A 27922-nucleotide genomic window follows, 5' to 3' on the forward strand; every position below is an offset into this window, starting at 1 on the left:
GTTCCGATCCGCATCTGTCGACAACAAAAAAACGTGTTAATTCCAAACCAGTAACAGAATATACCACGAAGATGACTTGCCCCACCACAAAGTGTATTTCCGATCCTTGCTGGCCATAATGAGTTCCCCGTCAGAGTGAACCTCTGTGACCAGTTGCAATGGGGTCTCCCTCGGTCCTGGTTGTACAACTTTAATCTTTGTTGGGACAGAATAGGGTGTCGTATTTTTGACAGCTTTCGTAAGCCCTTTCGTGGTTGACTCCATATACAAGCTGAGGCTGAACCAAATAGGCTGGGTGCCTGATGGATCTTTGATTCTGATCTTTGGCGATTGGATAGGTTCAATGTCCAATGGCTCGCGTGAGATGACAGCCGAGGGTGTGTCGGTATAATCCTTATCATCCAGCTGAGCTTGAGATGGACTGCGGAGTATGGTAAACGTCCCATCAAGGTTGTCATTTATGTGACAACCACGATGGGTCTGAAAGCCTTGTTAGCAGAAGCTGTCCACGAGTGAGTGAGTGGACGTGTACTGACCAAGAAGTGGCGGCCAAATTGATACCGGCTCTTCGTCAAGCACTGGCATGACCGGATAGGACATAGCCACTGGCGCGTCGGATACTCATAGTACGGAGTCCACCCAGATGGAAGCAGGCCGCCATACAGTTGCTCAAGCTTCCCTATCGCATCTGTGACAGCCATAGAGTTAGTGGCGCTGCCCCTTTGCGGGCCTATGATGATAATAAGGGGGAAGAAACAGAACCTACTAGGCCACATGTTATAAGGACGATCTGGGTCGGCCATAGTCAAGACCTTTTCAGGTTTCGGTAGGGGAGAATCTCGAACGGCAACAATAGCCTGGCCAGATACAAGCTGATTGGTATGTGACTGACGCCTTGGCGTGTGCTCACTCAACTTGACTCCAGGAACCCCGGAAATGAACTTGTAATGGTTCGCCACTGTATGCGACGGTTCGAGCATTGGCGAGTCATCAAGACTCATGGCTTTCTTGCTAACGATGATTGGAGGTTGCTTGTTCAGCATTTTGGTATACTGACCCAAGAATGTCAAAGTACCATCCAGGTTATCATTGTAACAAGCTCCTTTGTGTCCATGCTAGAGAGTTCAGGCAGGAAGTTAGCACATCAGCAGGTCTCGACATGTAGATTGGTAACCTAAAAAGCAGTGAAGGTACAGGAGACGGATTGACGCACGCTAAAATGGTTCCCCAAAGCCTTGATGGATGGGTGCAATGTTCTGCAGGATCGGACAGGACATATCCACGGAAAATCGCCATCAAAGAATTGATAGCCGATGGGTATTAGTGCACCTTCTGTCTTGGTTATGTTACCGAACTGATCTGTTACACATGTTAGCCGGCGTCATCTGAAACCTCGGTGGCGTTGACAGAAGCATTACCTTTGCAGACTTTGTACGGGGTATCATCAAGGGCCGAGTCTTTGGTATGTTTAGTGTAAGGACAAGAAGTATTTGCAGCGGATACGCTGTTATCAGGATGGTCCGCATAAGCATCGTTTTCCCGGCCACCATCGTCCTTCTCAATATCGTAAGTAACCCGACCGTCGTCGTCGTCGTTGTCATGGTCACTATCGACAACAATGAGCCCAGGAAGTTGATCTAGGGCACTAGCGGTGGTATTGGAGCTAAAGGACCGAGGATCAATACTCTCGACGTCAGACAGTTCCGAGTCTTCTGAAGCTCGGTCATTCCGTAATGTTTCTTGGGTATTCTCCGAAGGATTGGGGTCTTTCGATTTCTTGTGAAGCTGGTTCAAAGAGCTGGCAGTTCCGTAAGTCTCAGAGTGGGTTAGCTCGCTTTTCTGACGAGGGTCCTTGGAAGTGAGAGCAGAAACTCCAGGGACGGGCTGAGACAGTTGGGATGATGATTCGAGGCGGTCCTTTTCAGATGACGGGCGTGGTTTAGATTCCGTGCTCGCTGTACCGTCCATTGCACGTTTGGAGGGATGCTTGCTTACGCCCGGGGATGCAGAGTGGACAGGCGTATAATAAGAGCCGTTACCCTTGAAATGGACGCTCGCAATGGTCGAACCAGATGTCTGTTTGGAGCGCGGGGCAACCGTACCCGATGATGACGTCTTCTGCTGATGTGCCTTCTTCGAAGCCGCGGATAATAATCGATTAGGGAATTTGAAAGGGTTGGAAGCATTTGACAGCAAACTCGTCTTCTTGGTGTTGTTCAGGATTGGCCTGGGAAGTCCAACGTTATTTTCTTTCGCCGATGGACCCTGAAGAGTAGAAGTCCCGGGTAGCGATTTGCGAGAAGGAGCCGAGATGCCAGACTTACTAGACAAGGCGGCGGTGTTGCTTGTCTCTAGCATGCCAGGGAACATCAAGTCGCCTTGTTGCGGAGACGCCGCCGGAGCTGGTTGGGATTGTAGTGGAGATGGCTTTACTAAGGGGTTTCCAGACGCTGCTGTGGTTTTGGTAGTTATGTTCTCAACCCCTCTTGAATTTGTCTCTGATGCGGGCTGTGCATTATCAGATATGTTGGGGTACTTCAAGCATGCTTGTAGTCTCTCAGTGTCGCCCTCCCCTGGGACAGGTTTAGTTTCATGACCACCATGACCCTGGAGCTTCGGGTCGTGGGCTTGGGCTTCAGACGTGGCTTGAGGGTTTTCGGAACCAGAGCTGGAGCTACCAATCTGCTCTTTGTTGTTCAAAGATGGCGATTTTTGACTAGTCGTTGTTGGGCATGATTCAGTGCTCAGGGGTGCCTTTGAGAGCGGGCCGATATGGTCCTGCTCACCATCGTGTTGATTCCTCTCCAGCGGCTCCATTCGCTTGGTCTAGAGGGCAAGTGTGTCCGCAGTGTCTGAAATTTACGCGCGCGAGGATGAGCATGAGATGACAAGATCAGAAGGAACAAGCGACACACTAGAGTGCCCAAAGGTCCGGCGCGTGGTGAACGGCTTAGTAAAATTGCCGTGAAAGAGAAAGTTCCTCAAGTGGAAGTCGAGATGGCGGGATGAAGGCGGGGTACAGTAAACAGACCGAGTGTTTCCTGCAGGAAGACGGGACGTTGACGCAGTGAGTGCTCGAGCTCTCCACGGCAGGAGCCCCCGTCCGAAACAGGACTCCCTACCCCCCCGACGCGTGTTCCCGTGCAGTGTGGATTGTCCAGATTGCAAACCAAACCAAATCAACCACCTTCCCGGAACCGAAAGGAAGGTGGGACTGTAGTATCTCCAAACATGAACCGCTGGGTTCTCCCAAAATAATGCAACCATTTCAATCAACGGTTTGGAGTCTTAGCAACAACAAGTAATATTATGTCGCTAGATGTGTAATGTACCGTACAAAAAGTTCAATCAACAGACCTGGAAAGAGAGCAGTTGAAGTAAGAGGTCATTGTTCAGGTCTCTGCGCTTCTTTGAGCCATGATGTTGCTGAGTGTCACAGTTGCTCTCTTCTCCAAGTGTAAGCCGCCTCCCGAATATTTTGTAGCACAACTTGAACGCGCTGCGTGCATATCGCACTTCGGCGGATCCACCAACTGCAAGCGAAACATGGAAGAACACAAGAACGACCACACCCGGCGCTGGCCGGCGTTACTTCGTTACAGCCTATCAACCCGATCATGTCAATCAGCATCCAGAAGATTGGATGCCAGAGAGTGGTCTTGGCCGGAAAGAACTCACGGGTTGAAAGGTCCTTTCGCAGTCCACATAAGCAAATCGCTGCTCTCTGTTCATTGGGGCACAATGTCCAATAATCTCTCGAGGCTCACTGTCGTCGTGTCTTTCCAGAGCACTTTGCTTTCCCTTGACGACCCAGATTATTTGTATGTTTCCATACTTGGCGACCATCCATGCCCTGTGTATGTCATGCTGTTTCTCTCCATCGTCGCCTTCGAGAGATTGTAATTATCTATGGACCAAGCCCAGTATTGAAAACACTCGTTTCATAATCAGAAGATACTAATGAATGGTCTATCTACCTAGCCATCAACTCCACCGCCAAAGCCTTGTGGCTGCCCGTCGATCCTGAAAAAAAACAAGCCCTTGAACAAGGAAAGCCGCGAAGGAACCTTAAAGTAACCGATAGCAACCAATGGATGACTCGTCTGGACCCTTCTCAAGGTGACCGTGGATCTCAAGGCAAATTATATCCCCAGCCACGTGGTGTCTAGGTGAAGTGAAGTAGGACCTGAGCTAGAACCTGGAATTTCAACCTCTATTCACCTAGCATCTTGGCTCCAAGGTTCAATATGATAGGATTGTGGGTGCCTTCACCTGTTCATAAGTGAATATGAGCTTCTGTTTACCAATCACGGTTTCCCAGGTCGCTTTTACCTGTCGCCATAATATCGCGAACTGCACATATTTAATAGACGTATTCCTTTGTCAACCCGGCCACAATTTTTCTTTCTTACACCGTCGGTCTCCGACAAATATTGTCACTTGAAATTCACCACTAACGGCTGAGATCAACTACCTCTTTTCACCATGTCGACCCGACCCCAACCGAATAACATTCCTCCCAATGCCGACCTTGCGATTCCCTTCCTTGACCGAGTTCTCGTCGACAGCCCCTTTCCACCCATAGCGATCCTTCTGCCCAGACCCTTTTGCCACTACGACAACGACATAAAACTGGAAGTCACCGCAGTGACAACCACAAAGGATATCCACGTCATCAAACGCGAAGTCGAACGATACCGATTCGGCCTTTCACCAGCTTATAGACCTGATGATAGAGTCTACCTGGTAATGGACATGTACGGTTTCGGACTTCCCGCCCCAGGAACTTGGCGCTTCCAGATCAAGGGTTACTCTTGGATCGACCGCAAGCGCACCGAGGTCCTGAGCATTATCCACGACGAAGTCACAGAGGCGGTTACAGCGGAGAACTAGAATTTCCCTGCTGACTCTATGAGACTAAGTAGGTAAATGAGCTTTCCTTTTGTCTACTTCTTTAAAGACATGTCGTGAGCCCAGTGAACAGCTGCTAATTATTTCTTCTTTCCAATTCCCAAGGCGTGCCCCAGGAATGGCTGCTCTGGATGACCAAAACCAGCAGCCGATTCCGATACAGAATCAACCCTGATGTTGCGCTGACCTTTCAACTTCGTGCTCCCATGCAGCCTGTTTCTATGCAGCCTGCCCGTGTGCAGCCTGCGGAGCCCCGGCGCCCACGTGGAAGACCGAGGAAGGTCCGTGTCGATGCCGACCTTGAAGAGCATGACAACATGGTTGACTCCGACAACAACGGATACATGGAGCATGTCGACATGGAGATGAATGAGGCAGAGAACGCCGAAGGCTGCGAGTTGAGTGTGGCTTCTTTTTTAGAGCAGGATGAGGACGACAATGTCAACTACATTGATTATTATGGAGAAAACCCCGCCGACGCCAGATTCGGGACTGGCAACGGGGTTGGTGACATGAACGCTGTGCATGATGATGATCAACAAGACAACCTCATGTTGGTGGGTGACAGTGAAGATGATGCTGTACAGCATGAACGGCCGCAAATTGGCATGAAGACAATACCTGCCTCCTATTATGATCTACAGCAGTCATGACATTCAATTTCCCATCACAACCATTCTCGAAGTGTGAGAGAAAATGTCCATCGTTGCCTGTAGACAAGACAAGACAATAACTTGCAAGCCACAACACACCGACAAATCACACATCTAATTCCCTTGCACCTCATATATCCTCCCACCAACCAATTCCTGCCGTCCTCTCGTCATTCAACGTTCTATTTTTTTTTTGGAAATCAGGCACCATTACGCCCGACCACAAATCGACCCGGCACCCCTATGTCCTAGCTTGCTCAAACAGTTTTCTTCAAAAGAAAAAAAGATCTTCCATTGGCCTAAACCCCAATTAAGCTTTAGGGCTGAAAAAAAAAGCCAAGAACGGCACGAAATTGCTCCGATTACGGTGGCCCAAGTGTGCCTTGGGTCGTTTATCCAAAAGTTCTAAAAACTTGAAGTCTAACCAGCTGCAAGCATTAGGCTTGCACTGGGGAGTGGTTTCCAAATCCTTGTGCTAAGATAACCTTGATAAGCCGTCTCCTGCAATTGCAACGTCACCTCAACTCCCCCGGCCATCAACTCTCATCAACTCTCATTAACTCCCATTGACTCCCATTAACTCCCATTACTTCATTGCTTCATTACTTTATTATTTTATTACTTCATTGCTTTATTACTTCCGGACCGGAAGAGAAGGGTAACAATACAAATGGACCCTGCAGTTGGTTCTCCAAATTTTTGAGTTGGGGTAAGGTAACAATGCAAATGGATCCCGCTCTCCTCCCCCCCCTCTCCCCCCCCCCCCTTTCTTCCCGGGCCGGGGCTAAAAAGAAAGAAAGAAAAAGAAGAAGAAAACGAAGAGAAGAAAAAAATAAGGAGAAAAAGATGAGAAGAATGAAAAGAAAAGGAAAAGAAGAAGGCGAAGGCGAAAAAGGGAAAGAGAAAAAAAAAAGGTAGTGAAAAAAAAAAAGAAGAGAAAGAAGGAAGGAAGGAAGCTACAAAGGTTGAAGTCAAAGTTCAAGGTCTGGGCGTGAGTATTGAATTTTGTAAGTGTGGTAGAGGTGTTGATATAAAATGGCTTGCAGCTGGCTGCAGATGGGAGCTTGGACCAGTTTTATAAACGACCTAGGTCACACTTGGGCCACCGTATCCGATTCACGAGTAAGCAAACAGGTCTTGGCATGCACTTTGTAATGGACCCTGCTTAAACCTTAGTGTAGTGTCACACGCACCCTTAAAACCCCTACCTATCCTAGGCTTCCTAGCTTCCTCTTTCCCCCGATATTATAGTATGTACTCGCATATATTTGGAGGATGAGGAGGAGAAGAGAAGGAGAGCCCCCCCCCTTTCGCAAGTTGCAGAAAGGTAATTGTTAAACGCCACCACAGGGGGGGGGGGGGGGGAGGGGGGGGGGGGGGGGGGGGAGGGAAAGTTGTTAATTGACGGGGTACATAGGTAGAGGTACCGTACTGCTTACTTTTCTTTGAGCTGAATATATATAACATGTCGGTGCTAGGCTTACTTCCAGCCTTATTTAGTGTAGGTAGGTACCTAGTCCTGTAATTTCCCTTTAGGCCCTGCCTAATGTTTAATATTGTCAGGAACGTAGGCAAAAGGTAGGCTGAGGTGACTACGGTCGTAGCCATACATAGGGGACGGTAAATTAGGGGTCAATCCAAAGATATATTAATAACTACCGACTACAATAAACTACGCTCCGTTAAACCTCTTTTATACTTATATAAACTCTATTTATCCGCTAACGAATATTATAAAGCCTCATACTAATTTAACGCCTCAGCGCAATACCGGATTATCCTTCCTACAAACCCAACCCAATATAAGTATTATTATTAATAATCCTACGCATCAGTTAACGAAGGGGAGTAGCAACCGTTAAAGTACTTCTATATATAAGCTCTTAGCCTCCTAATACAACCCCCCCCTTTATAAGTTCTATCCTTAGAACCTTTATAATTTATAATAGATCCCAGTTAAATAGCAGAGGGTATTAATATTATATTATTATAATATTGTTAAATTGTATTACTAGCGAAGGTGCAGTATCCTCGCCCCTTAGTTCTAGCGAACCGTTACTCGTAATAACCGCCGACGCTATATTCCGGATATTATAGCTATTTCGCCGCCGGCGAGCCGCTTACTAGAATATTAATATTATAATATTCCTTCTCCTAAGCTCTAAATACGGATACGAAACCGCCTACCTAAATATTAGTATTATAATATCTATTCTTACGAATTCTAAATATAGCGAGCCGCCCGTTAGAATATCGGTATTATAATATCTATTCTTATAAATTTTAGTATAAATACGAAACCGGTATTAAATCTAACTATTTAATATACTATTTACTAGAATATCGGTATTGTAATATCTATTCTTATAATTTCTAATATAAATACGAAACTAGTATTAAATTTAAGAAGTTAATTGGATTCCTAACTATTATTAAAACTATCGTCCTACTAGCGTACGAAGTAATAAATATCGTTTTACTTAATAAAGAGTACTATACCGAATTTAAGAACGTTAATAAATATTTTAGGATACTAATATAATTATACTTCGTAATTCCTCTTACTAAATATTCTCTATTATCCGTATTTGCAGCGTAGCTTAATATTCTCGTAGGGTACCTTCCATTATTTACGTCTATTATATAATATTTATATAATTGAATCCTAAAGCTCTTTTTATAGGTTATTTTCTATTTAATTATTTATACCTACTATAACTTACTATAATATTTAAATATAATCCCCCTCCCTATAAATTCCGTCCTTAGGACCTTCGTTTCCTTCCTTCACCTCCTATAATTCTATATATTACTTCCTCTATAAACCTCCCTTACTTATATTATTCCTTCTTAATCGCCTTCCCATTACCTTCGCCTTATTTTTTATATTACTCTTTTTATTTTAATAGTACGATTCTTAACTATTACCCCCACTCTCTTTACTATAATCCGAATTATATACTTTCCTATTTTCTACCTTTCTCTTCTATTTTTTTATAACCGTTGCTACTACCTATTCGTTCTATCCTTCCCCTTTTAACTATCGCCTTCGTCTTATCCTTCTATTTACCCCCTCCTATTACCTATATAATTACTTAATACTCTTCTTACCCTATATTATTTTATATTCGCCTACCTAAAATTATATTTACTTACCTCAATTTATATTCGTATAAAGACCTCCTCCCTTATTTATATAACGCCCCTTCCGCCTACCCTCTTCGCCTCTCCTTTTCTTCTTCCTCCCATCCTTATTTTTATTATTATATCCGCCCCCCCCTCGCCCGCACCGCCCCCCCCCCCCGAATATACACCTCGCTACTATATATTTATATATTAATCCCCGCCTTCCTACTACGTTTAATTAATACATTTATTTCCTTTCTCTATTTTCCTCTTTCTACTCCGTCCTCCCCTTCTTTTCGCTTTATATTTATTACTAACCTTTACCTAGTTATTTTCTTTTTTATTTTTTAGTAATATCCATCCTTTCGCCTACTTAGGATATAGTATTACTCTAGCCCAAGCGTTCGCGAACGCTCTAGCCCTAAACCTACGCGAAGTTTTTAAGTTAATTGGCTAGAACACCTGCTAGATTAAAGGTACGTTTTTTTTTTTTTTTTTTTTTTTTTTTTTTTTTTTTTTTTTTTTTTTTTTTTTTTTTTTTTTTTTTTACTTCGCTAACATCTTTTCCTTCCAAAATTCAACGAAAAATCGCAATATTCGCTAACAATGCGCCGTTATATACTTAAGGTCCCTCGTAGTATTTACAATTTATAGAACGTTATATAGAATATAGTAATTAAAATTATACGCTTTACTAATACTAATAGCCCCCTACTTACCCCCCTCTTATAGTAATTACATTATTCCGCAGTAGTATTTTAAGCTATAATATAAGCGCGCCTAATTAATAATAGTCTCCCCGCAATATTATTTAAAATATTTCGTATTCCTAATTTTAATTATAAAAATTACTTAAAGTTAAACTACTATAATATTAGTAATACTAATACTAATATCAATCCAGCGGCCCCCCCTAGCTCCCCTATAAATATCTTTACACCGAATATTCCTACTTATATCCCCCCCTCCCCCAGTTATAACTATAGTCCCTAGCGTTAATTAGTTAATAGAAAATTAGTATTACTAAATAGAAAATTAGACGAATTATTAGAATTTATATAGGAGGATTATAAGTAAATAATATAAGGTAGTATTTACAAATATTATTAATAGGCGCGGTAGCGTACGGAAATATTCCTTTTAAAATCGTAGGTTCTAATCCTATATCAATAATAGCGGACGCTACTAAGGATTTTTTTATTTAGGGTAATAATAGAAAATATAAACTATATTCTATTTAGCGCTTTATTAATATCCTATATTAAATTAAATTACCTTCCCTTCCTATTTTTTATTTTATTTATTATTTCTACTTTATATTTCTACTTTACGTTTCTACTTTATATTTCTACCTTACGTCTTTACTTTCGTATTTTTATTTATATTTCTACTTTATATTTCTACTCTTATATTTCTATTTTTATATATTTATTTTATACTTCACTTCTACGTCTTACATCTACGTTTTATATTTTATATTTGCGTTTTATATTTACGTTTTATATCTTACATTTATATTTTACGTTTATATCTTACGTTTTACGTTTGCGTTTTACATTTACATTTTACGTCTTATATTTACATTTTACGTTTCTACTTTATATTTTTAATAATTACTATTCTCCTTTTACTACTTAATTAATCTTTATTAACCTAATAGTCGGCCCGCTACTAGTACGCTACTACTATATTTCCTTAACTTTATATTCTTTAAATAGGTCTAAATAATTTATATCCTCGTATAAAACCTACGAATTCTCATTATCCGAATACCCCTTCTATTTAACCTAAAACTAACATTAGCAGCCGGATTTATAATACTTTATAATTACCTCAATTTCGTACTAAATATTATCCTCCTTAATATTTATAACTTCCCTTCGTAGCGCTACTATAGCGGAATCCTTATAGTACGGCTCTAATAGAATAATAGGGAATATTAAGTAGATTCAGTAATATATAGGGAGTATAAGTCGGTATACTATCTTCTTCTCCCTAATAACCTTAGTAATTTAGAAAGGTCCTAAAAATTTATTTATTAATTTAGTATTTAAGTAGTATTATTTAATATATTTCGTATTAAGTAAAACTTAATTTCCAATATCGAATTCTTTTAATTTCTGGGCTTTATTATACTATTTTATATACCCTTAATTAATAACCTCTAAAATTACTATAATTTCTAATTACTTACAAAATAATTTATTAATCTAATTGGTAGTTACTATTAGAAGGACCGTCCTCCGCCTTCGCTTCGGATTTATTAGTCCTTAAGAATAATACTTAAAGAGTAATTCCGAAGGGGATTTTCTAATAGCGGTATAGAAATAATTATTATACGTCTATTGCATTAGTATAATCTTTTTAATTTAATTAACCTATTCTATATTATAGAAGATCTAAAAGTATAATTCTAAATTCTAGTTTTGCTTCTCTATTTGTCCGTCCGTTTAGGGATATTAGGCTATACTAAGGCGTTTATAAATATCTAAAAATTTACAATAAGTCTTCCAAAATTAGTTTATAAATAGGTTGCTTCTATTTAATATAATAGAGTCCGGGAGGCTAAATTATTAAAAAACGTTTTGCTAAAAGAGGAATATAAATTGCCAAACATTAATCGTCTTCTATATAGGGATATATAAAGCATATTTAGTAAAACGGTCAATAATAATAAAAATTATATTATAAATCTAATTAAATATAAAATTAAATAATTTTAATATTCTAGTAATAAAATTATACAAAATATTTTACTAAGGGATAGTAAGGATAAATAACGATTTTAATAACTTATATAGTTAATGGTTACGAGGTTTGGCTTTCTAGTACGCTAAATATTTATAAATATAGGATTTAATATTAATCGTAATAGTAAACCAATAGTAAAATTAATTAATACGCTTTAATATCTTCCTTTAATTTAAGTATCTAGCTATCGCTATATTATAGTAAGTATAGAGTAACTCGGCCTACATCCGTTTCGGGACGTAGATTTAATATTAATACTATAGTATTTTATTTTCCCCTATTTTCTAATTCTTTATTCATTTCCCCCCTTCACTATTCTTCTATACTTCTTTAATAATAAATAAATCTTCCTTCTACACCTCTAATAATTACTACTTTAATAATAGTAATTACTCTTCGTCCTTCCATACCCTCGCTACTATTATATATCCGCCGATATTTTTTATAATAATACCTTTATTTTCCCTCCTTAATTTAACAGTAGCTTTACTTACAAATTTTACCCTTTTCCTTACTATTCCGTCCTCTCTACTATTACTTTTAATTTCCTTTCGCTTCCTCTCCTCCCTATTTAGCCTATCCTCCCCCTACGAATTCCGCCTTTCTTCCCGCAATTTAACCCTTTCATCCTCCAACGCTTAACCTTCTTTTATTTCACTTATATCCTATTACTATTCTCTCTCCTCCGCCACCGTCTTTTAAACTTCCTTTTTAATTAAAATTATTTATTTTATTAGCGTCCTTAATATTTAATTTTCCTTTATCGCCCAACCCTTCTCTTCGCTCCCTTCAATAACCTTTATTAATAAGTAATCGCCCCCTACCTCCAATTTTCCTCCTTACAATTACAATTTCCTCGATAGCCTATCCGCTAAATTTAACTTTCCCGGACGATATTCAATCTTAAAATTATATACTACTAATTCTAATACCTACTAATTCTACTTCGTACTCACTTATTCCTTATTTTAAAAATATTATAAATTTAAATAATCTATAATTATTAAAAATAGTTTATTTATATACAATAAATATTACTTCTACACTTTCAATACTCCTACGATTATTAATAATTCTCTATCCCTAACCCTATACTTAATTTCCTCCGGCGATTTCTTCTTCGAGAAGAAAATTATTAGGTGCTACTTATTGTTATATAATTATATAAAAACCGCTCCGATTACGAAGTCCAATACGTCCGTCTCTATTCGGATTTATAACGCTAGGTCGAAATAATATAATATAGGAACTTTCTAAAATAGTTTTTTAAATTCCTCGAATACTTCTTCTACTTCCGCTATAAATTCGAACAGCTTCCGTTTATCCCCCTTTAATAACTCCATTAGGGGTATAGTTACTTTAGAGTATAATATTACAAAGTATTAATAAAACCCTATAAACCTTAAAAAAACTTAAATATTATAAACGTTCGTTAGAACTTCCTATTCTATAATTACTATTACCCTCTTTAAATTTATTAATATACTTTTTGGGGAGATAATATATCCTAAGAACAATACCCGTTTTATATAAAATTCGTATTTACTTAGATTTATATAGAGGTTATAATCCTATAATCGTTGAAGGACTTCCTTAATGTAATTAATATAATCTTCTTTATTTTTACTATAAATTAGGATATTATTAAAGTAAATAATATATATTATATTTATTAGCCCTACTAATATATTATTAATATACATTTAAAATATTACTAGTATATTCGTTAATCCTATTAATATAATTAAGAATTTATAGTGCCTGTACTTCGTACGAAACGCCGTCTTCTCTTTATTTCTCTTTCGAATCTAAATTTAATAGTATATATCCTTTAAATCTAATTTTATAAAGACCTTAGCTAATAATAATTAATTAAAAATTTCTTAAATAAGGGGTAATACTGTCCGATTTTTCTTTATAACTTTATTTAACGCCCTAAAATTAATATAGAGTTTTAATTTTTTACCCTTCTTCAGAATAAAAATAATAGAGGTACCCGCTAGATTAATAGAGGGACAAATCTATCCTTTTTAGAATATTTCTACTAATTATTTATATAATATTTCTAATTCCTTAATATTTAATATATAAATCGGTCCTTAAAGCGCTAACTCCCCTTTAATTAAATTAATATAATACTCTAGCTAGTTATATTAGGGTAGGAGTATAGCCGAAGCTTCGAATATCGATTAGAATTCTTCGTACTCCAGCAGAATAATTAATTTAAAGATAGTAAATTCGCCTTTTATTTCCTTTAGTAATTCTAAGGGTTATAATAGCGCTAGTTCTACAAGGGGTACTAGGGCAGGGTAAATGCTATTAAATATTATTCGAAAAACCTTTACTAGGAGGGTAGGGATTAAAGGCGATTCGGTAGATTCTATTATAATAAGTAGGGCTACGAGCTTTAATACTAAAGAAGAGGGGATTTTGAATAGGATATTCGTATATACAGGAAGGTAGAAACCTTCTTCTACCCTTACTATTTCCCGAAGGTTTAATAGTAGAATTAAATTCTACTAAAGCCCTACTAGGACGGCTATAGTATTATATACTTCCTTCGCTAGTACTATATTTAATACGAGATCGCCGGCTTTAATATAAAACCGAAACGATTATTACTATTAATTAATATTAGGGTTCTACTTATAAAGCTAGGGGTAATTAAGGATAATTTCTACGGCCGGGGATTTAATTATAATAAAAGTAATTCGCTTCGTCCGCTTAGTACTATAAAAATTATATATTTTTATAAAATAGGTAATTGTACTATATATAGGAATAGGCCGAAGGGAGAAATTAATAAGATAATAGGGTACCGGATTAATTTTTACGTTCGATAGAAGTAAATGCCTATTAATTAAGTTTAATTCCGCGCCCAAATCTATTAACCCTTATATACTCTACTAATCTCTATAAATCTTTACTAATAACCTCGTCTCTAGGTATATTTACAATCCACCTACATTATCCTAAGCAGTTACAACCGCCGCTTTAGCCGCAATTAGCTTAGTATTTACTCTATACAAAGGGGTATTTATAAGAATAGGGTAATTCCGTACTAAATAGCCAACCTAATTACAATTGTAATAGGCTCGGTTCGGGTATATTACTACGAAATAGCCTATTATACTATATTTATAGTAAGTATTTAGTAACTTCAATTAAGTATACTAATTATACATATAGTTTTTTTAATAATAAAAGGAATAAATAAGATTAGGGTTTATTTAGAAAGTAGTAAGGGGGTAACGGAGAAAGTCGGAGGGATTATTATTATAGGACGATTAAGAAAGAGTATTTAAAGAGGAAGTAGGAGGGTACGAAAATAAAAAAGACGACGGAATATACTTTAAAGATATCTAATTTTAATAATATAATACGGATAATTTAATATTCTTTAAACCTTCTAACTATTTTATATACGCTATTATTTCGTTTATTATATTAATATTAGCCGTTAAAAAAATACTTTATTTAAAAAGGGGGTACAATTGGTTAACCTAAATAACAATCCGAATATATTTTAATTAATTATATAATAAATTAAATTCTTTAGTATAATAACAGTTATAAAAGTTACGAACGGTTTCCGAAGCACTTTACTATATACATTCGAATTTATTAAAAGCGGATCGTTCAATAGCCTAGGTATTACTATTATATTTAATTTCTAAGAAAGTATAGAGGTCGTTCTATGTAGGTATATTATAAATAATATTATACCCGGGCTTACTATAGAGAATTAATATATATTTAATTTATATATTCTTAGGATTACCCTTAATATAACTAACGGCGAATAAGAGGGAAGTACGGGGGTACTCTTAGAAATATATATTAATATTATAGAAATAATTTTATAATTATAAGAAGCTTTTACTAATAAATTTAGTAATATTATATTTAGGACAGTGCTTAGTATAAATTAATATAGCTATAATTAATAAAGGAGTAATTATAGTAATAGCTACTAACGAAGGGGTAGTAAGGGAAGTTATAGTAGAAATACGAATTTAATTATAAAAGAGGTAATTTTAATAATAAAACCTAGTAAGGATAGGAGGGTAATTTCCTACTAAATTTTATTCGGCGAGGCTAACGAAAGTAAGCTATTCTTACTAAAATATATACAAAGGGAAGTAATTAAGGAGGAGTTTAATTATAATAAACTAAAATTCGAATAATTACTATTTATATACGAATTTATTAGCTTCTAAGGTTTGGGGGTACAAATAGAAAGCCCGGAGCGGTATAAGGGGGTAATCTTTATTACTATTTTCTTCAATAAATTTTATAGTAGGTTAGCATTATTATAATAAAGGTAGAGGAGGTTGGATTATTTTAATTATAATAACTATAAGGGTAGTAATATAAGAGGGACGAGGAGTAGTTTTAGCGGTACGAGAAATAAACCAGCCGCTACGTATATATATTTTAATAATATCGGCTCAACTCCCGGAAGAAGAACTATTAATTTATTAGGAACGTAGGCGAAAGGTAGGCTAAAGTGATTACGGTCGTAGCTATACGTAGGGAATAGTAAATTAGGGGTTAATCTAAAAATATATTAATAGCTACCGACTATAATAAACTACGCTCCATTGAACCTCTTTTATACCTATACAAACTCTATTCATCCGCTAACGAGCGTTATAGAACCTCGTACTAGTTTAACGCTTCGGCGCGGTGCTAGATTATCCTTCCCGCGAGCCCGACCCGATATGGGCGTTATCGTTAATAATCCTACGCGTCGGTTGACGAAGGGGAGCAGCAGCCACTGAGGTGCTTCTGTGCACGAGCTCTTAGCCTCCTGACAGATGTACCCTACCTACCTATGTAAGTGAATAAAAGCTTTTTGTGTTGTGATGTGATGTTAGTGGATGAGTGGTGAAGCTGGGGCATAAAATAAAATAAGATAAGTGTGGCTTGGATGGCTTGGGAAAAATAAATTTGAGAAAAATTTGATGGATGGCTAGGTAAGTAAGTAAGTAAGTAAGTAAGTAAGTAAGTAAGTAAGTAAGTAAGTGGCTCTTTGCTACCTACCCTAGGCAGGGGACTACACTAGTAGTGTAGTCCAGTAAATGCAAAAGATTCATAGAGACCAATTTGAAGCTACCTACCCATCCACTGTTTGGAGATGATCTGCATTGTGTTAGACTGTACTATGCAGTATGGACTGCACAGTACAGAGTTGAGCTGGGACTCCCCTGGTTATCGAGGCTTGGGGACCGTTGATCTTGTTCCCTTGAAGTGGTATGGCCCATGGCAAGCCTGGATTGGTGCGGTGCTAGGTGCAGGACCGTGCAGTGGTTGACACTTTGTTTGGTCAAGTGATGCGGGCTTGAATACTTGTTGGCGTGGATGGTGTGGACGGACGGCCTTGGTTGACGTGGAAATTTCGCGGAGTCACCGAAAGCCATGAGTGGATGGATGGATGGACGGCTGGACGCGGTGTGGTGGTTGGGGTGATGAAGAGACGGAAAAGAAGGTATAAATAGTTCATCGCGTCCAGACTTGCCGGTGGGTTACACCTTTCCTGGTCGAGATTATAAGTCTGGTGTTCTTACTCCCAGCTTCAGACTTCTCGACCAACCAACCAACCCTTCGCCCAGGCGTGAGCTCAGCTCCACAGCGACTTCACTCACTATTATCTCCTTGTTCTCATAACCGAAAGACGACAATTAAGCCCAAGGAAAGATGCGCATGCAAACTCTAGCCGCCCGCGCCCTCTTAGGCGGCTTCGCCTACGAACGGCTTCCCACCGTGCCTGGTACCTCGCCCAACCCAAACCAACAAGGTCTCGTTGCCATCGGTACCGGTAGCAATGCGGCGGGTTGTGGTATAGGAGAGACGACATGTGGAATCGGGTGTATGCCGTTGGCTAGTACCTGCTGTTCTGGGTATGTGATTGATCCATCCAACTCTTGTGGCGGAAAAAGAAACAAAAGGGTGCTGCTATGCGGACGATGATGGGCTGACGCTTCTTGACCATATTCTAGAAAAGGATACTGCGACCCAGGCGAATACTGCACCGTAAGGGATACCTGTTGTCCGATTGGCAAGACCTGTTCGCCTGGTGGTGGGTGTGATGCTGGAAAGGTACTTTGTGGTCATGGGTAAGAAACTAGCTGCCGTTTCCCAGGTCCTTTCGCGATCAAAGTCAAAGTCAATCCTGATACTGACTCTTTGTTCTCTCTCTTTATAGTTGTATGCCCGCGGGCGCCGTTTGCTGTCCCGACCATGGCTATTGTGACGCCGGCGAAGTTTGTACTGACCACGGAACTTGCGCTGTTGGTTCAGGCGGTGGAGGTAGCGGAGGCGGGGGCGGTAGTGGAGGAGGAGGAGGAGGAGGAGGAAGTGGTGGTAGCGGTTCCAACACCTGCAGTGCCGCCGGAAAGGAAAACTGTGATGTCGGCTGGTGCATGCCGCTGGGAAGTGTCTGCTGCGCTACCGGCGAAGGGTGGTATTGCGATGTGAGTTGACCCCTTTGACAAGCCAGTCGATTTCCTTTTCGTATAAAAAGCAACTGACGGGAATAAACCATCCAGTCCGGCTTCTACTGCACAGAAACCGGCTGCTGCAGAAATGGTAGGACCTGCAGCAGTTCAGGAGGCAGCGGCTCTGGCGGAGGTGGCAATGGCGGTGGTTCCAATCCTGCGCCCACGACGACAACTCGGACGCAGGCACCGGCGGTGACATCGTCTTCTTCTTCTTCTTCTTCTTCCGTCGCCGCGCCACCAGTGCAGACAGAGGATTCTGCTAGCGGCGGTGGCCGCCCGGGATCGACGATGCCGGTTCGTCCAACTCTCAGCGTCGATGATGGGACTGATGGTGTGACTACACCGTCTAGCACGCCGACGAGCTCCACAACGTCAAGTTCTTTGACTTCGACGCGGGCTGCGCAGTCCACGGGACTTTCGGCGGGAGATGTTACGCAGCCGGGAGGAGCTGGTGTGCTGTCGGTATCGGTCGGGCTGGTTTTAACTGCGGTTGTAGGAATGGTTGGCTTCATGCTCCCTATTCTTTGAAACGAGGTGTGCATCGGCCAATATCTTGTTTGATATGACCTTAATTGCTGGGGACGAGGATGAAAAAAAGTTGCTTCAGGAGGCATTGGGGCAGTTCGAGATCACTTCGTGTTTCATCGCAGGCAAACAGCCAGCTTTTGAATACGCGCTCTATTAAAAACATAAAATGAACATCTACCCAGACTAAACAACGCAAAAGTGCCTATGTAACCACTCCCCCAACGCCAACTTGATGATCTCGCTTGTTCCTATCAAAAACCGCCCCAGTTCACCTATAGCACCATTTCAACCAGTATTCTAATTCCCCTGTTTCACCTTTATAGCAAGTTATAGCAAAGTTAGAGCAAGTCTAGGACCACCAGCCACCCAAGCTTTCGATGAACCATATCCCAACGTCCTGTTTTCATCTCCCTAAAGACTGTCTACCAGAAACTGCACCATCCTATGTAGTGCTGGCACAGGTTCTCAAGCTTGGTGGCCTCGATGATCAGCTTGTTGACCTGATCAGTAACATTGAGCTCCTCATGAGGCTTGAAGTCGCGACCAGTGAGCTTCTGCTGCACACGGTCCAAGACCTCGAGGGCGCGCGCGTTCTGAACCTCCTGTTGCTCTTGCTGGTTGTTTCCATGGCCATTAACCATGCTGCTACCAGTCGGATAGATGGCAGACGAATTGGTGCGGGCACGGGAGCGTCCGGGGTTAGCGGACATCCCCATTCCATGCCCATCCGCACCAGGAGCAGCCTGCGCGGCAAGGAACTCGGTGGGTGCCACGGGAGCGTCAAGGATTGATGGCCTGCGGGCGCGCGGACCAGGGCCACCGGGCATGGCGACCTCTCGCTCGGCGTTGAAGTTGGGACCAGGCGGGCTGGTGGGGTTGGTCAAGCGCCAGTTGAGCAAAGGATCGTGAATGAACTATTTCGCGTATCAGTTAGCGATCCCGTTAAGAAAGGAACATAGCAAAGGATACTTACAGCTTCAAGGACAGCCATGACACTCTCCTTGTTCTCGCGCAACACCCTCATCACATGCTCACAGGTGGTACGGAAACTACCCTCTATGTTACTAACTTCCATAGCATATGTGAGCATGCGAGTCAGTCTGAACGGCACCCGCTCAGGATACTTCTCGCGCTTCATGGCTACTTCGAAGCAGTCACCGAAATCAATGTGGATGATCTTGCCCGTGATACGGTCAAGCATCAAGTTGCTAGGATGGCGATCACCCAAGCCGAGGATGTAGCCGACCATCGACATGACACCAAGAGAACGTGTGTAGTTTGTTCTCCGATCCAGCCAGGCCTCAGAAGACTTGCTCTTCAGCCACAGGACACGGTACAGATCTTGGCCAGTGGTATTATCAAGAGCATATCCAAAGACCTCAACCTTTTGCATAAGCGTAAGGTTGTCGTAGTCGGGAGCCATCTGCAACATGATACGATGCTCAATGTTAAGGAGAATTTTTCTGGAATCTCTGTACTCCCGAATCAACTGATGGACAGTGTCACTGTTGGGGACCCAGCCGAGAAGACCAGAGTTCTGTGAAAGGGGAATAGCCGGGTATCGCTGAATATTGAGGTGTCGTTTGAAGCATTCCGAGTCGTTGGCCAACAAAGTATTGCAAAGACCGAACAGCTGCATGACACGCTCATCTTGGCGGATATCTTCGTGTCCCTTGAGAAGGAAAGTGTATGTCTTGCCGTCGCTGCCAACGATATCGAGCTTGCGAGGCCGCTGTTTGGAGCTGATCACGCTGAAGGTGGCGTCAAAAGACATGATCCTAACAACCTCCTGGCCACTGCGGTACGTTCCGGGCACAGCAAGTTCGAGATCCTTGGCGTTTAGCAAATTAGGCGAGCAGTAAGCCAACTCGAGGGAGGTCATCTGCGGAAGTTGGCGGGTGATACGACGGAACACCGTGTAGTACAGGTCCCATGCCTGGTTAAGGTCATTGGAGTCTTGCGTCTCTTGATACTGACGGCACCAATCCCGCGCTTCGCTCAGATCACGGCCAAAGGTCTGGGCGAAAGAGATCTCTCTAAGGGTTTGCGGGCCAGCCTCCAGCAACTCGTGAAGCGGCTCGAGAGTGGCAAACATGCCCTCGATGTTGTGGTCGCCAAAGTACAAGCGCGAAGCTTCCTCGAGGGCCTCGTGCCACAACTCGTGCCAGAGCACTGCGACGCGAATGAGCTCACCACTGACAATCTCCGCTTGCTCAACAAGCCGGAGACTGTGCTGACGCATACTTTCAAGAATTTGGTTGGCCGACCGTACCCTACGCGTGTTGTGCCAGGACTTTCTTGCGACTGTCAACGGATACACCAACGCCTGGGGGTGAGCACGACCAACGTCGGCTAATAACCCATGGACTGACTGCTGCACCCTCTTGTGAGGCTGGTTGATTCTGGCGATCAACTGGGGTATGACCTCAAGCCAGGTATCAACACTAACACGCGTAAACCCTTCAGTGACGGCGTTATGGACATCAATGTGGCCACCGTGTGTGAGCCACAAAGCCAAGAGGCGCAGAGTGTCCTGCAAAGAGCTGCCAGAGGACAGCGCGATGGATTCAAAGAATCCGCGAACAGCAGGCACCACGTATTGAATGATGTAATTCTGCTCCCCATTGTTGCGCACATCAACCTCACGGTTTCCTGTCAGGTACTGAACGACTTCGAAGTTGGCCAGAGCCCATGCGTGCCAAGCCTTGTACCACTTGTTGTTGTAGTGGGTAGCCTTGTAGTAGCAGTCAAGGACTTCGGCGCGGTACCTCTGCTGCCAATCGTCCTTGTTCAGCGAGACCATCCACTCACCCTGGCGTAGATAGCACTTGGCCAGCAAGACAGTCTGCTCAAGCCAGTGTTTCTGTGCCTGTGGATGCATCATCTCTTCATTGAACTCGGCAAACCCTGGCTGGTTTTGCACCTCCATGCCGTTCTGTGCATGGGCAGCCATGTGCATACGCGAGGTTTCAACGCGGTGCGCAGTCTCCTGCGTGAACCTCTGCAGGCAGTACAGCGTCTTCTCGGCAACCCTGTGCTCCGAATTGCGGAATCCTGGTGACTGTCCAATCTCCCACTGGAACTTCAGAACCGCATACAAGATCGGAGACGCGATTCTGTTGCCGACCGAGCCCGGATGGCGATCGTGCCAGTAGGGAATGACAGAGTCCAATGGCGAGTCGGTTCCAATAAGCTGCTTGAGTGACTTTTCGGCGAGTCCCATGCGGCCCGACTTGCGACAAAGGTTGGCAAACTTGGTCCACATATGCATGTTCTCCTGCGGAGTCATGACAAGCGATCTCAAACGCAGCATGCGTTGCCATACCTCGACATTGCGCTGGCAGCCCTTGAGACGAGTCTCCCAGGTTCTGCGCATGGTAGCCTGCTTCTCTCCGTCGCATTGCTTGTAGACAATGAGCTCTTCCAGCTCCGCGAGCATCTGGACGCGTACTACAACCTGATAAGCCCGGTTGTAAGACTCGCTAACAAGCGCACTAAGCTCGGTATCCAGTCCTTCGCGAGCTTGCTCGATGCATGCCATAGCCTCCCTGAACTGATTGCGGTGAAGGGCCAGAATCGCACCGAAGAAAGCTCTATCTGGGGAGAAGCGCTTCATTGACTGAAGGTAGCTGTCCATCGAGTCCCATTTGCCGAGACCCCAGGCAGCGGTTGTGGCCAATGGAGCAATGCGTCTCTGAATTTCAGGGGCCGAATTGGCCCAGGTCTTTCCAGCAAGCGTAGCCAGAGAATCCCACTCGCCAAGAGCGTGATAACAACGCATCTTGCCCATCACAATGTCGACGGGAACAGGCTGGTCTTCGGGAATTTCGCGCTCACGTTGGCAGTAGAAGTTGAGGGCCTCGTCCCAACGCTCGAGCTTCTCGAACCAACTCTCGCGCAACTGGATACCCTCCCTGTAGGTCTTGACTTTACGAAGAATACCGATGGCAGCATCGGATTGCTGAAGCTGGTTGTTGATGACAATCAAAGCCTCCACTGCACCACTATTATGGTCCTGCAAAAACTCGAGCTCTTTATAGTGAAGAGCCTTTGCGTATGCGTGGCAACGTGCGGCCTCACGTCCCAATACTCTTATGTCAATAGGCAGCGCCTTATCATCGTGCTCCATGAACTCGGCAAGGTTGAGGAGCTGGCCAAGGAGATCCGGTGGCACGTTCTCCGATTTGATCGTATTCTCAATGTTGGTGATCAAGTCCTCCTGTTAAACAAGCTGTTAGTATCCGGCTCGGATCATTCTAAATACCGCGCTGACATACCTGGAACTGTTCATAAAGCTCGCTCCAGCAGGACACGAAGGCCGAGTTGAAGAGCTCACGCGCAAGAGGCTGGTAGTTGCTGGCCAAGCTGGCACAAGCACGCAAGGAATGGTTCGGCGACTCGGTAAGAAGAGTTGTGCTAAACTTCCTGAACCACTCATGCCAATCGTCCTTGGTGGACTTGCCCTTTGTTTCCCACACTTGCTTGAGATGCACCGGATTCAGGGTCAACTTCTTGGGCGGGTTGTTTTCGGCAGCAAAGCCCTCCATGGAGATGTCTTCAAACCGAGGAGCGAGATTTTGTGGGAGGGCCTCGCCCTTCTTTAGCTTCTCGATGGCCTTTTCGTAATTCGAGTGCTGGATGGCATACATGGAGATCGCCTTGTCGACTGTGTGCTCGAAATGCAAGTAGTCGCGTCCTAGTTGCAGCATAAGGGCGCAAAGTGTGTCCAAAGCCGCTACCCGAAGACTCGGCTCGCCACTAGCCAACACACGAGTCAGAGGATGGATGATCTTTGACGCGTAGTCGTTCAAGTTCACCATGCTCGAAAGCTTGCCGATCGTCTCGATAGCCGATTTCCGAAGGAACAATGGCTGGCTGTGACTGTCGAAGAGGCGTACAATAACTGGGATTATCAAATGCATGTACTCTTCGGCGCTTGAGCCAAATACCAGGAACGCGTGGAACACTTTCTCGCTAGGTTGCCGCTTCGTGCTAACATCCTTCTCGAGCACGCCTAGCATAAGTGGGAGTAACTTGGCGAGGTAAATCTTGAACTCGCCCTCAAGAGACCGCGAGATTGACTCTATCAGCCCCAGGATAGTGCTCTGAAGCGCGAGAGTTGTGTGCCAGTACTCCTGAAGAACATCGATGATGTCCTTGAGATAAACTCGGATGTGTTGGCGAACGATACTGACCAGCCTGCTCAAGTGATTGAAGTAGAACTCAAGCCGGGCGTTGCTCGACGCACGGATGACTGATATGAAGGCGGGGACCACACGATCAAGGAACTGTACACACTTCAGTCCCAGAGTGATGAAAATGCTCATGATGGCATCGACAACGTTTCCGTGCCACTGGACTAAAGACTGATCCTTCAGGATCTGAAGCAGTGCGTTGATCACCACGGTCGGATAGTAGTCTTCATTAGATGGTGTTAGGCCACCCATCATCAGAGAGACATCAGTCAGTTGGGCGGCTTCATTGTTCCGCTTGTTGTCATCAGTCCTTTCTTCGACCTGCATCAAGTTAGTCAACGCGGTTTTGAGGGAATCGGGGGTCTTGTTTGAGGGGTTTCCGCTCCTCGCACTCGCGACATTGGCCACTTGGCTGGCCATACTGTCCTTTGCAGGACTAGCCTGGAGCATTTCATATAGGTGATCGGTCAAATGCCGAAGGTGCTTGATTTCGTCTGGAATTGACCTCAGGGTATCCTATACCTGATGTTTGTAAGGGTCCAGAGCGCCTAGGATGCCCATAAGTTTGATGGTCTCCTGTCGCAATGTGCCGTGTTGGGGCTCTCCGCGGATGATTGACTGGAGAATCTCCAGAAGTTGGGGATATTCGAGATAGGGTTTGATGACATAGCCAGCGTTGCTAGCAAGTTGACCGAGTGTGTGGAGAGCAGCTTCCCGCTTGATAGGAGCACTCTGATCTTGTAGGGCATCAATGATAATGGGCATCAACGTATCCTTGTAAGCAAGCATCGATTCACCGCCGACCGTGCACAACTCGCCAATCGCCTGAAGGACAGTTGCAGCCACAGAAGGCGTGGGATCACGCGCTTTTGGTAAGAGAACCTCGGTTATGGAGTTCACGTAGGGCTTGACCAAGTCCTGGGCATGCTGCGTAAGCAGACTGAGCAACTTGGAACTCTCCTCTTTACTCCTGGCCACATCCGTGTATTCCAGTTCCGTTAGCATCTGAATAATGGTCTTACGCAACTGTGGAATGACGTAGGCCGGGTTGTAACGAGCCAGACGTCCGATGATCGAAACCGCAACTTCTCTGATGGCGAATTGTTCGTCGTGGAGGGCGAAAAACAAGGTCCGGATATTCTCAGCTTTGGCTAGGTGCTGATCGAAGCGCTCGTCGAGGGCGGCCAGAACAGTGCGTCTGATGCCGGGATCCGGATCCGAAACTCCGACTGTCAAGAGCTTCTCAATAACATCTGCGACCACCTGGAGGGCATGGTAACTTGTCTGGTTGACAATGGGGTCGCGCACGTAAAGCTGACAGCAGGTGAGAGCAGCTGCCTCACGGATTTCCGGATCGTCATCTTCAACGTATTTGATCGCAACGTCGCGGACGAACTCGTTCAAGACATGTCCTGCAGCTACGGTCAGTTCTCGCTCCAATGGGGTATCAGTGTAGGCCGGCCAATGTCCCGACGACTGCCCTTCTTCGTAACTGGCAGCATCGGACCGAGATTGGAATTTCTTTGGCCAGTCCGGCTTCTTGGGGAACTGAAGAGTAACGTACCTGAAAAATCAAAACTGCCGAGGGTGTTCAAAGCCAATTTGACCTCGGCCTTTCCTCGCTCCTGCACTGATGGATCCTTGGGATCTTTTGGGATGGCCGGGATCGAAGTGAGTGTGTTGGGATGCGGTGCTCCTAGCGGTCGGAATGGTTCTCCACACAAAACCTTGCTGAGCATATCGAGCAACCGTTCCTGGATGGTAGCCTTGACTGGGGGAATGTAGAAGGCCATGTCAACCAAAGCCTGGGTTAGTTTCGGGGTGAGCTCGCAGGCGAAGATTGGATCCAGGAGCGCCTCCATATATTTGCTCAATGTCTGACCTACGGCCACGGCCAAACGGCTAATACAATCGAAGACGGGGTCGACCGAACCTCGCTTCCGTGACTGTATACTTAGGCCGTCTCGAACATATATGAGGACGTCATCGAGATAGGGAGCGATGGCGCTCTTGACTGAGTTGGCAACGTTACCAATAGCGAGAAAGGCATCGTTCCTTTCCTTTTCCTTCTTAAGCATATGAGAAAGATGAATCATAAACTTGTGCAGATATGTTGATGCAAAGTCGTTCGGTGCGTAGTTGGCCAAGTCCGGGATGAGGAGGACCACCGTCTTACGAATAGCCGGGTCCTTGGCGTCCTTGTGACGGAAGACGATATCGCATGCCTCGCCGTAGTGGGTTTGCATGTACATGCCACCCTGCTCTAGCAGCTCCTTGAGAACCAAGAGAGAAGCATGGACTGACTCGACAGTGTTTGTCTTGAGTCCCCTGACGGCTTCATGGAACATCTTGTCCATCCACTCCTGCTTCATGGCCTGATCACGTTCCCTAATAATCTTGAAGCAGGCACTGACTGTCTCGGCAGAAGTGGCTCGGATCAACAGTCGCTGATCTCGGAGGCCGATCCAGGACTGCTCAAAGACGAAGTTAACGTACGGGTACATGAGAGTGGGTGCGTTGCGTGCCAGCTCGCGTAGAATAAGGACGGCGGCATATCGCCTTTCTTCAACTCGCTCTGACTGGAGCCATTCCAGAGCCAGCTTGACCTCGGCATCAACAAGCTCTGAGATCAGAGAGCCGCCAGGTTTGCAAAGCTTTCCCAAGACGACCGCGGCGGGCTGCATTGGTGTTACGTCTTTGCTGCGGAGGATGTAGCCAATGTGCTGCTCGAAGCGACTGTACTTGAGGGCTAGGTCGATACCATCGAAGTCGACCAAAGCATCGAGGATGTAAACACCGCCCATCCGGTCACACGTGTCGGTCCCTTGTATAAGCGCCATGGTCCTTTGGTTGACTGTGTTGAAAAAGGCCGTAAACTGCTCCGCGCCCATTTCTATACAGCCTTGTATGTTAGCATGTGTTCCAATATCTGACAGGAATCTGAGGAGAAACTCGGAATTGGTGGACTTGCCTTGCTTCGCAACGTTTACCAAATCTCTGATCTGCCGAGCAGCGCGCTTCCGCGCGTCGTCGCTAGAGGTGCGATTCCTCACATCGCGAATGTATGTTTCCAGCGTTGCCGCTGCTTGCTCCTTTGTGAGCGACATCTTGGTGTTGTCCGACTATAACGTCTTGATCTCTTTTTCAGATGTCGGACAGCCTCGTCTGCAACTAGGCCTATCGTCGCTGGCCCATAGTAAGCGGGGCCAACGTGCTTCAAGAGCCGGTTGACCGGCCGAGGCGAAGGGCGCGTGTGTAACAGCTGCGCCTTCTTGTCGCAGTCGTCAAGAGTGTCGCGGGTCGTGGGCTGAGCGCAATCGCAAGGTCGGTTGCAGTGGTTGGTTTGAGGTTGATCGATGTGGGAGCAGGTGATGTTCGGGTCAAATGCGATTGAAATGGTTTGGATGGAACGGGCAAATGGGCGTGCGGTAGTGTCCAGCAACGTAACACGCTCGTGAGTCGTAATGACCGTCAGCAAGACGAAGTGAATAGGCCGAAGATAGAATGCAAATCCGTTATAACTTGTGACCACGCGCGCCTAAATCAAAAGTAAGGCGGGTGGTTCTGGGTATCGTAGAAGCTTGGAGCTATCACAGCCTTCAAGCTGAAGTGGAAAGTAGTTTAGACTAGTCGTTGAGAGAAGGTCGGGAATGGACCGATAGACCGCCGGCTGTCAAGGTACAGGGTGGAACTTGGGGAGACCCTGGTCCTTGACTGTTGGGTCGCCGTTGAAGTGGTTGGTGATGAGGGAAAACGAAACGGTCGGGTTGAAGTTTGAGAGTGGACGACAGCCAGCCCGAGAAGGAGGGGTTCCACGCTGCGTCACTGGATGAAGGACCACAATGGATATTGGGTCTTGGGAGGAGGAGGGAGAGGAGGGGGAGGGTCCGTGTGGATGCCCTGGCTGGATAGGTAGCCGGGGCCGGGGGACGGAAAGGTCTCGAGCCGCGGGATCGATGTTTGCGCGGGCGGGCGTTGGGTGTGCGTCCGCTACAGTAATCTGCTTCTCGAATGATGGATATAACGGAATTTCAGCTTTGTATCCCCAAATCATCAACAACAACGGCGATGAAACACGGCGGGCCGTACAATGTGCCAAGCAGCCGATGGTCGTTGGTTAATTTGTCGACGACGTTGTTCCCCGTCGCCGGCGGGGGCTCAGGGCAGTATACTACTATGTAGATGGAGAATTGGAAATACGGTGGAGCTACTAAACCTGGCGGGCATGGATCCTCTTGTCGCCCCTGCAGCCTCG

The 27922-nt window shown here is 44.1% G+C and overlaps 5 protein-coding genes across 5 annotated transcripts; 2 read left to right on the top strand and 3 right to left on the bottom strand.

Annotated features, from left to right (window-relative positions):
* Positions 1 to 36: 36 nt before the first annotated feature.
* NCU17087 (hypothetical protein) lies at positions 37 to 1043 on the bottom strand (the record flags this gene model as incomplete). Its single annotated transcript, XM_011396784.1, has 3 exons — positions 37 to 480; positions 537 to 688; positions 767 to 1043. The coding sequence occupies 3 exons, from the start codon at positions 1041 to 1043 to the stop codon at positions 37 to 39; spliced, it is 873 nt and encodes a 290-aa protein (XP_011395086.1).
* A 328-nt stretch (positions 1044 to 1371) lies between these two features.
* Positions 1372 to 2817, bottom strand: NCU05612 (hypothetical protein; the record flags this gene model as incomplete). Its single annotated transcript, XM_955045.2, has 1 exon — positions 1372 to 2817. The coding sequence occupies one exon, from the start codon at positions 2815 to 2817 to the stop codon at positions 1372 to 1374; it is 1446 nt and encodes a 481-aa protein (XP_960138.2).
* Positions 2818 to 4485: 1668 nt separating this feature from the next.
* Positions 4486 to 5564, top strand: NCU05611 (hypothetical protein; the record flags this gene model as incomplete). The annotated part of the gene is made up of 2 exons (XM_955044.1): positions 4486 to 4875; positions 5139 to 5564. The coding sequence occupies 2 exons, from the start codon at positions 4486 to 4488 to the stop codon at positions 5562 to 5564; spliced, it is 816 nt and encodes a 271-aa protein (XP_960137.1).
* Positions 5565 to 16867: 11303 nt separating this feature from the next.
* Positions 16868 to 18696, top strand: NCU05609 (hypothetical protein). Its single transcript, XM_955478.3, has 4 exons — positions 16868 to 17344; positions 17444 to 17560; positions 17650 to 17917; positions 17993 to 18696. Exons 1-4 carry the CDS (start codon positions 17142 to 17144, stop codon positions 18470 to 18472), a joined length of 1068 nt encoding a protein of 355 aa, XP_960571.3. The 5' UTR covers positions 16868 to 17141; the 3' UTR covers positions 18473 to 18696.
* On the bottom strand, positions 18604 to 27890 carry NCU05608 (phosphatidylinositol 3-kinase tor2). Its single transcript, XM_955477.2, has 6 exons — positions 26639 to 27890; positions 25232 to 26560; positions 24190 to 25079; positions 22750 to 23988; positions 19446 to 22691; positions 18604 to 19386 (listed from the first exon to the last, which is right to left on the bottom strand). Exons 1-6 carry the CDS (start codon positions 26772 to 26774, stop codon positions 18895 to 18897), a joined length of 7332 nt encoding a protein of 2443 aa, XP_960570.2. The 5' UTR covers positions 26775 to 27890; the 3' UTR covers positions 18604 to 18894.
* Positions 27891 to 27922: the final 32 nt, after the last annotated feature.

This window comes from Neurospora crassa, linkage group VI (genome assembly GCF_000182925.2).
Source record: "Neurospora crassa OR74A linkage group VI, whole genome shotgun sequence".
Lineage (NCBI taxonomy): Eukaryota > Fungi > Ascomycota > Sordariomycetes > Sordariales > Sordariaceae > Neurospora > Neurospora crassa.

Bases quoted from the DNA above. Each gene is read 5' to 3' on its own strand.
- NCU05609 (XM_955478.3), top strand. From the start codon at position 17,142: ATGCGCATGCAAACTCTAGCCGCCCGCGCCCTCTTAGGCGGCTTCGCC. The intron at 17,345-17,443 runs GTATGTGATTGA...ACCATATTCTAG, and splicing joins GCTAGTACCTGCTGTTCTGG to AAAAGGATACTGCGACCCAG. The intron at 17,918-17,992 runs GTGAGTTGACCC...TAAACCATCCAG, and splicing joins GCGAAGGGTGGTATTGCGAT to TCCGGCTTCTACTGCACAGA.
- NCU05608 (XM_955477.2), bottom strand. From the start codon at position 26,774: ATGTCGCTCACAAAGGAGCAAGCAGCGGCAACGCTGGAAACATACATT. The intron at 23,989-24,189 runs GTATAGGATACC...AACTTGATGCAG, and splicing joins TGGACCCTTACAAACATCAG to GTCGAAGAAAGGACTGATGA. The intron at 19,387-19,445 runs GTAAGTATCCTT...TACGCGAAATAG, and splicing joins TCATGGCTGTCCTTGAAGCT to TTCATTCACGATCCTTTGCT.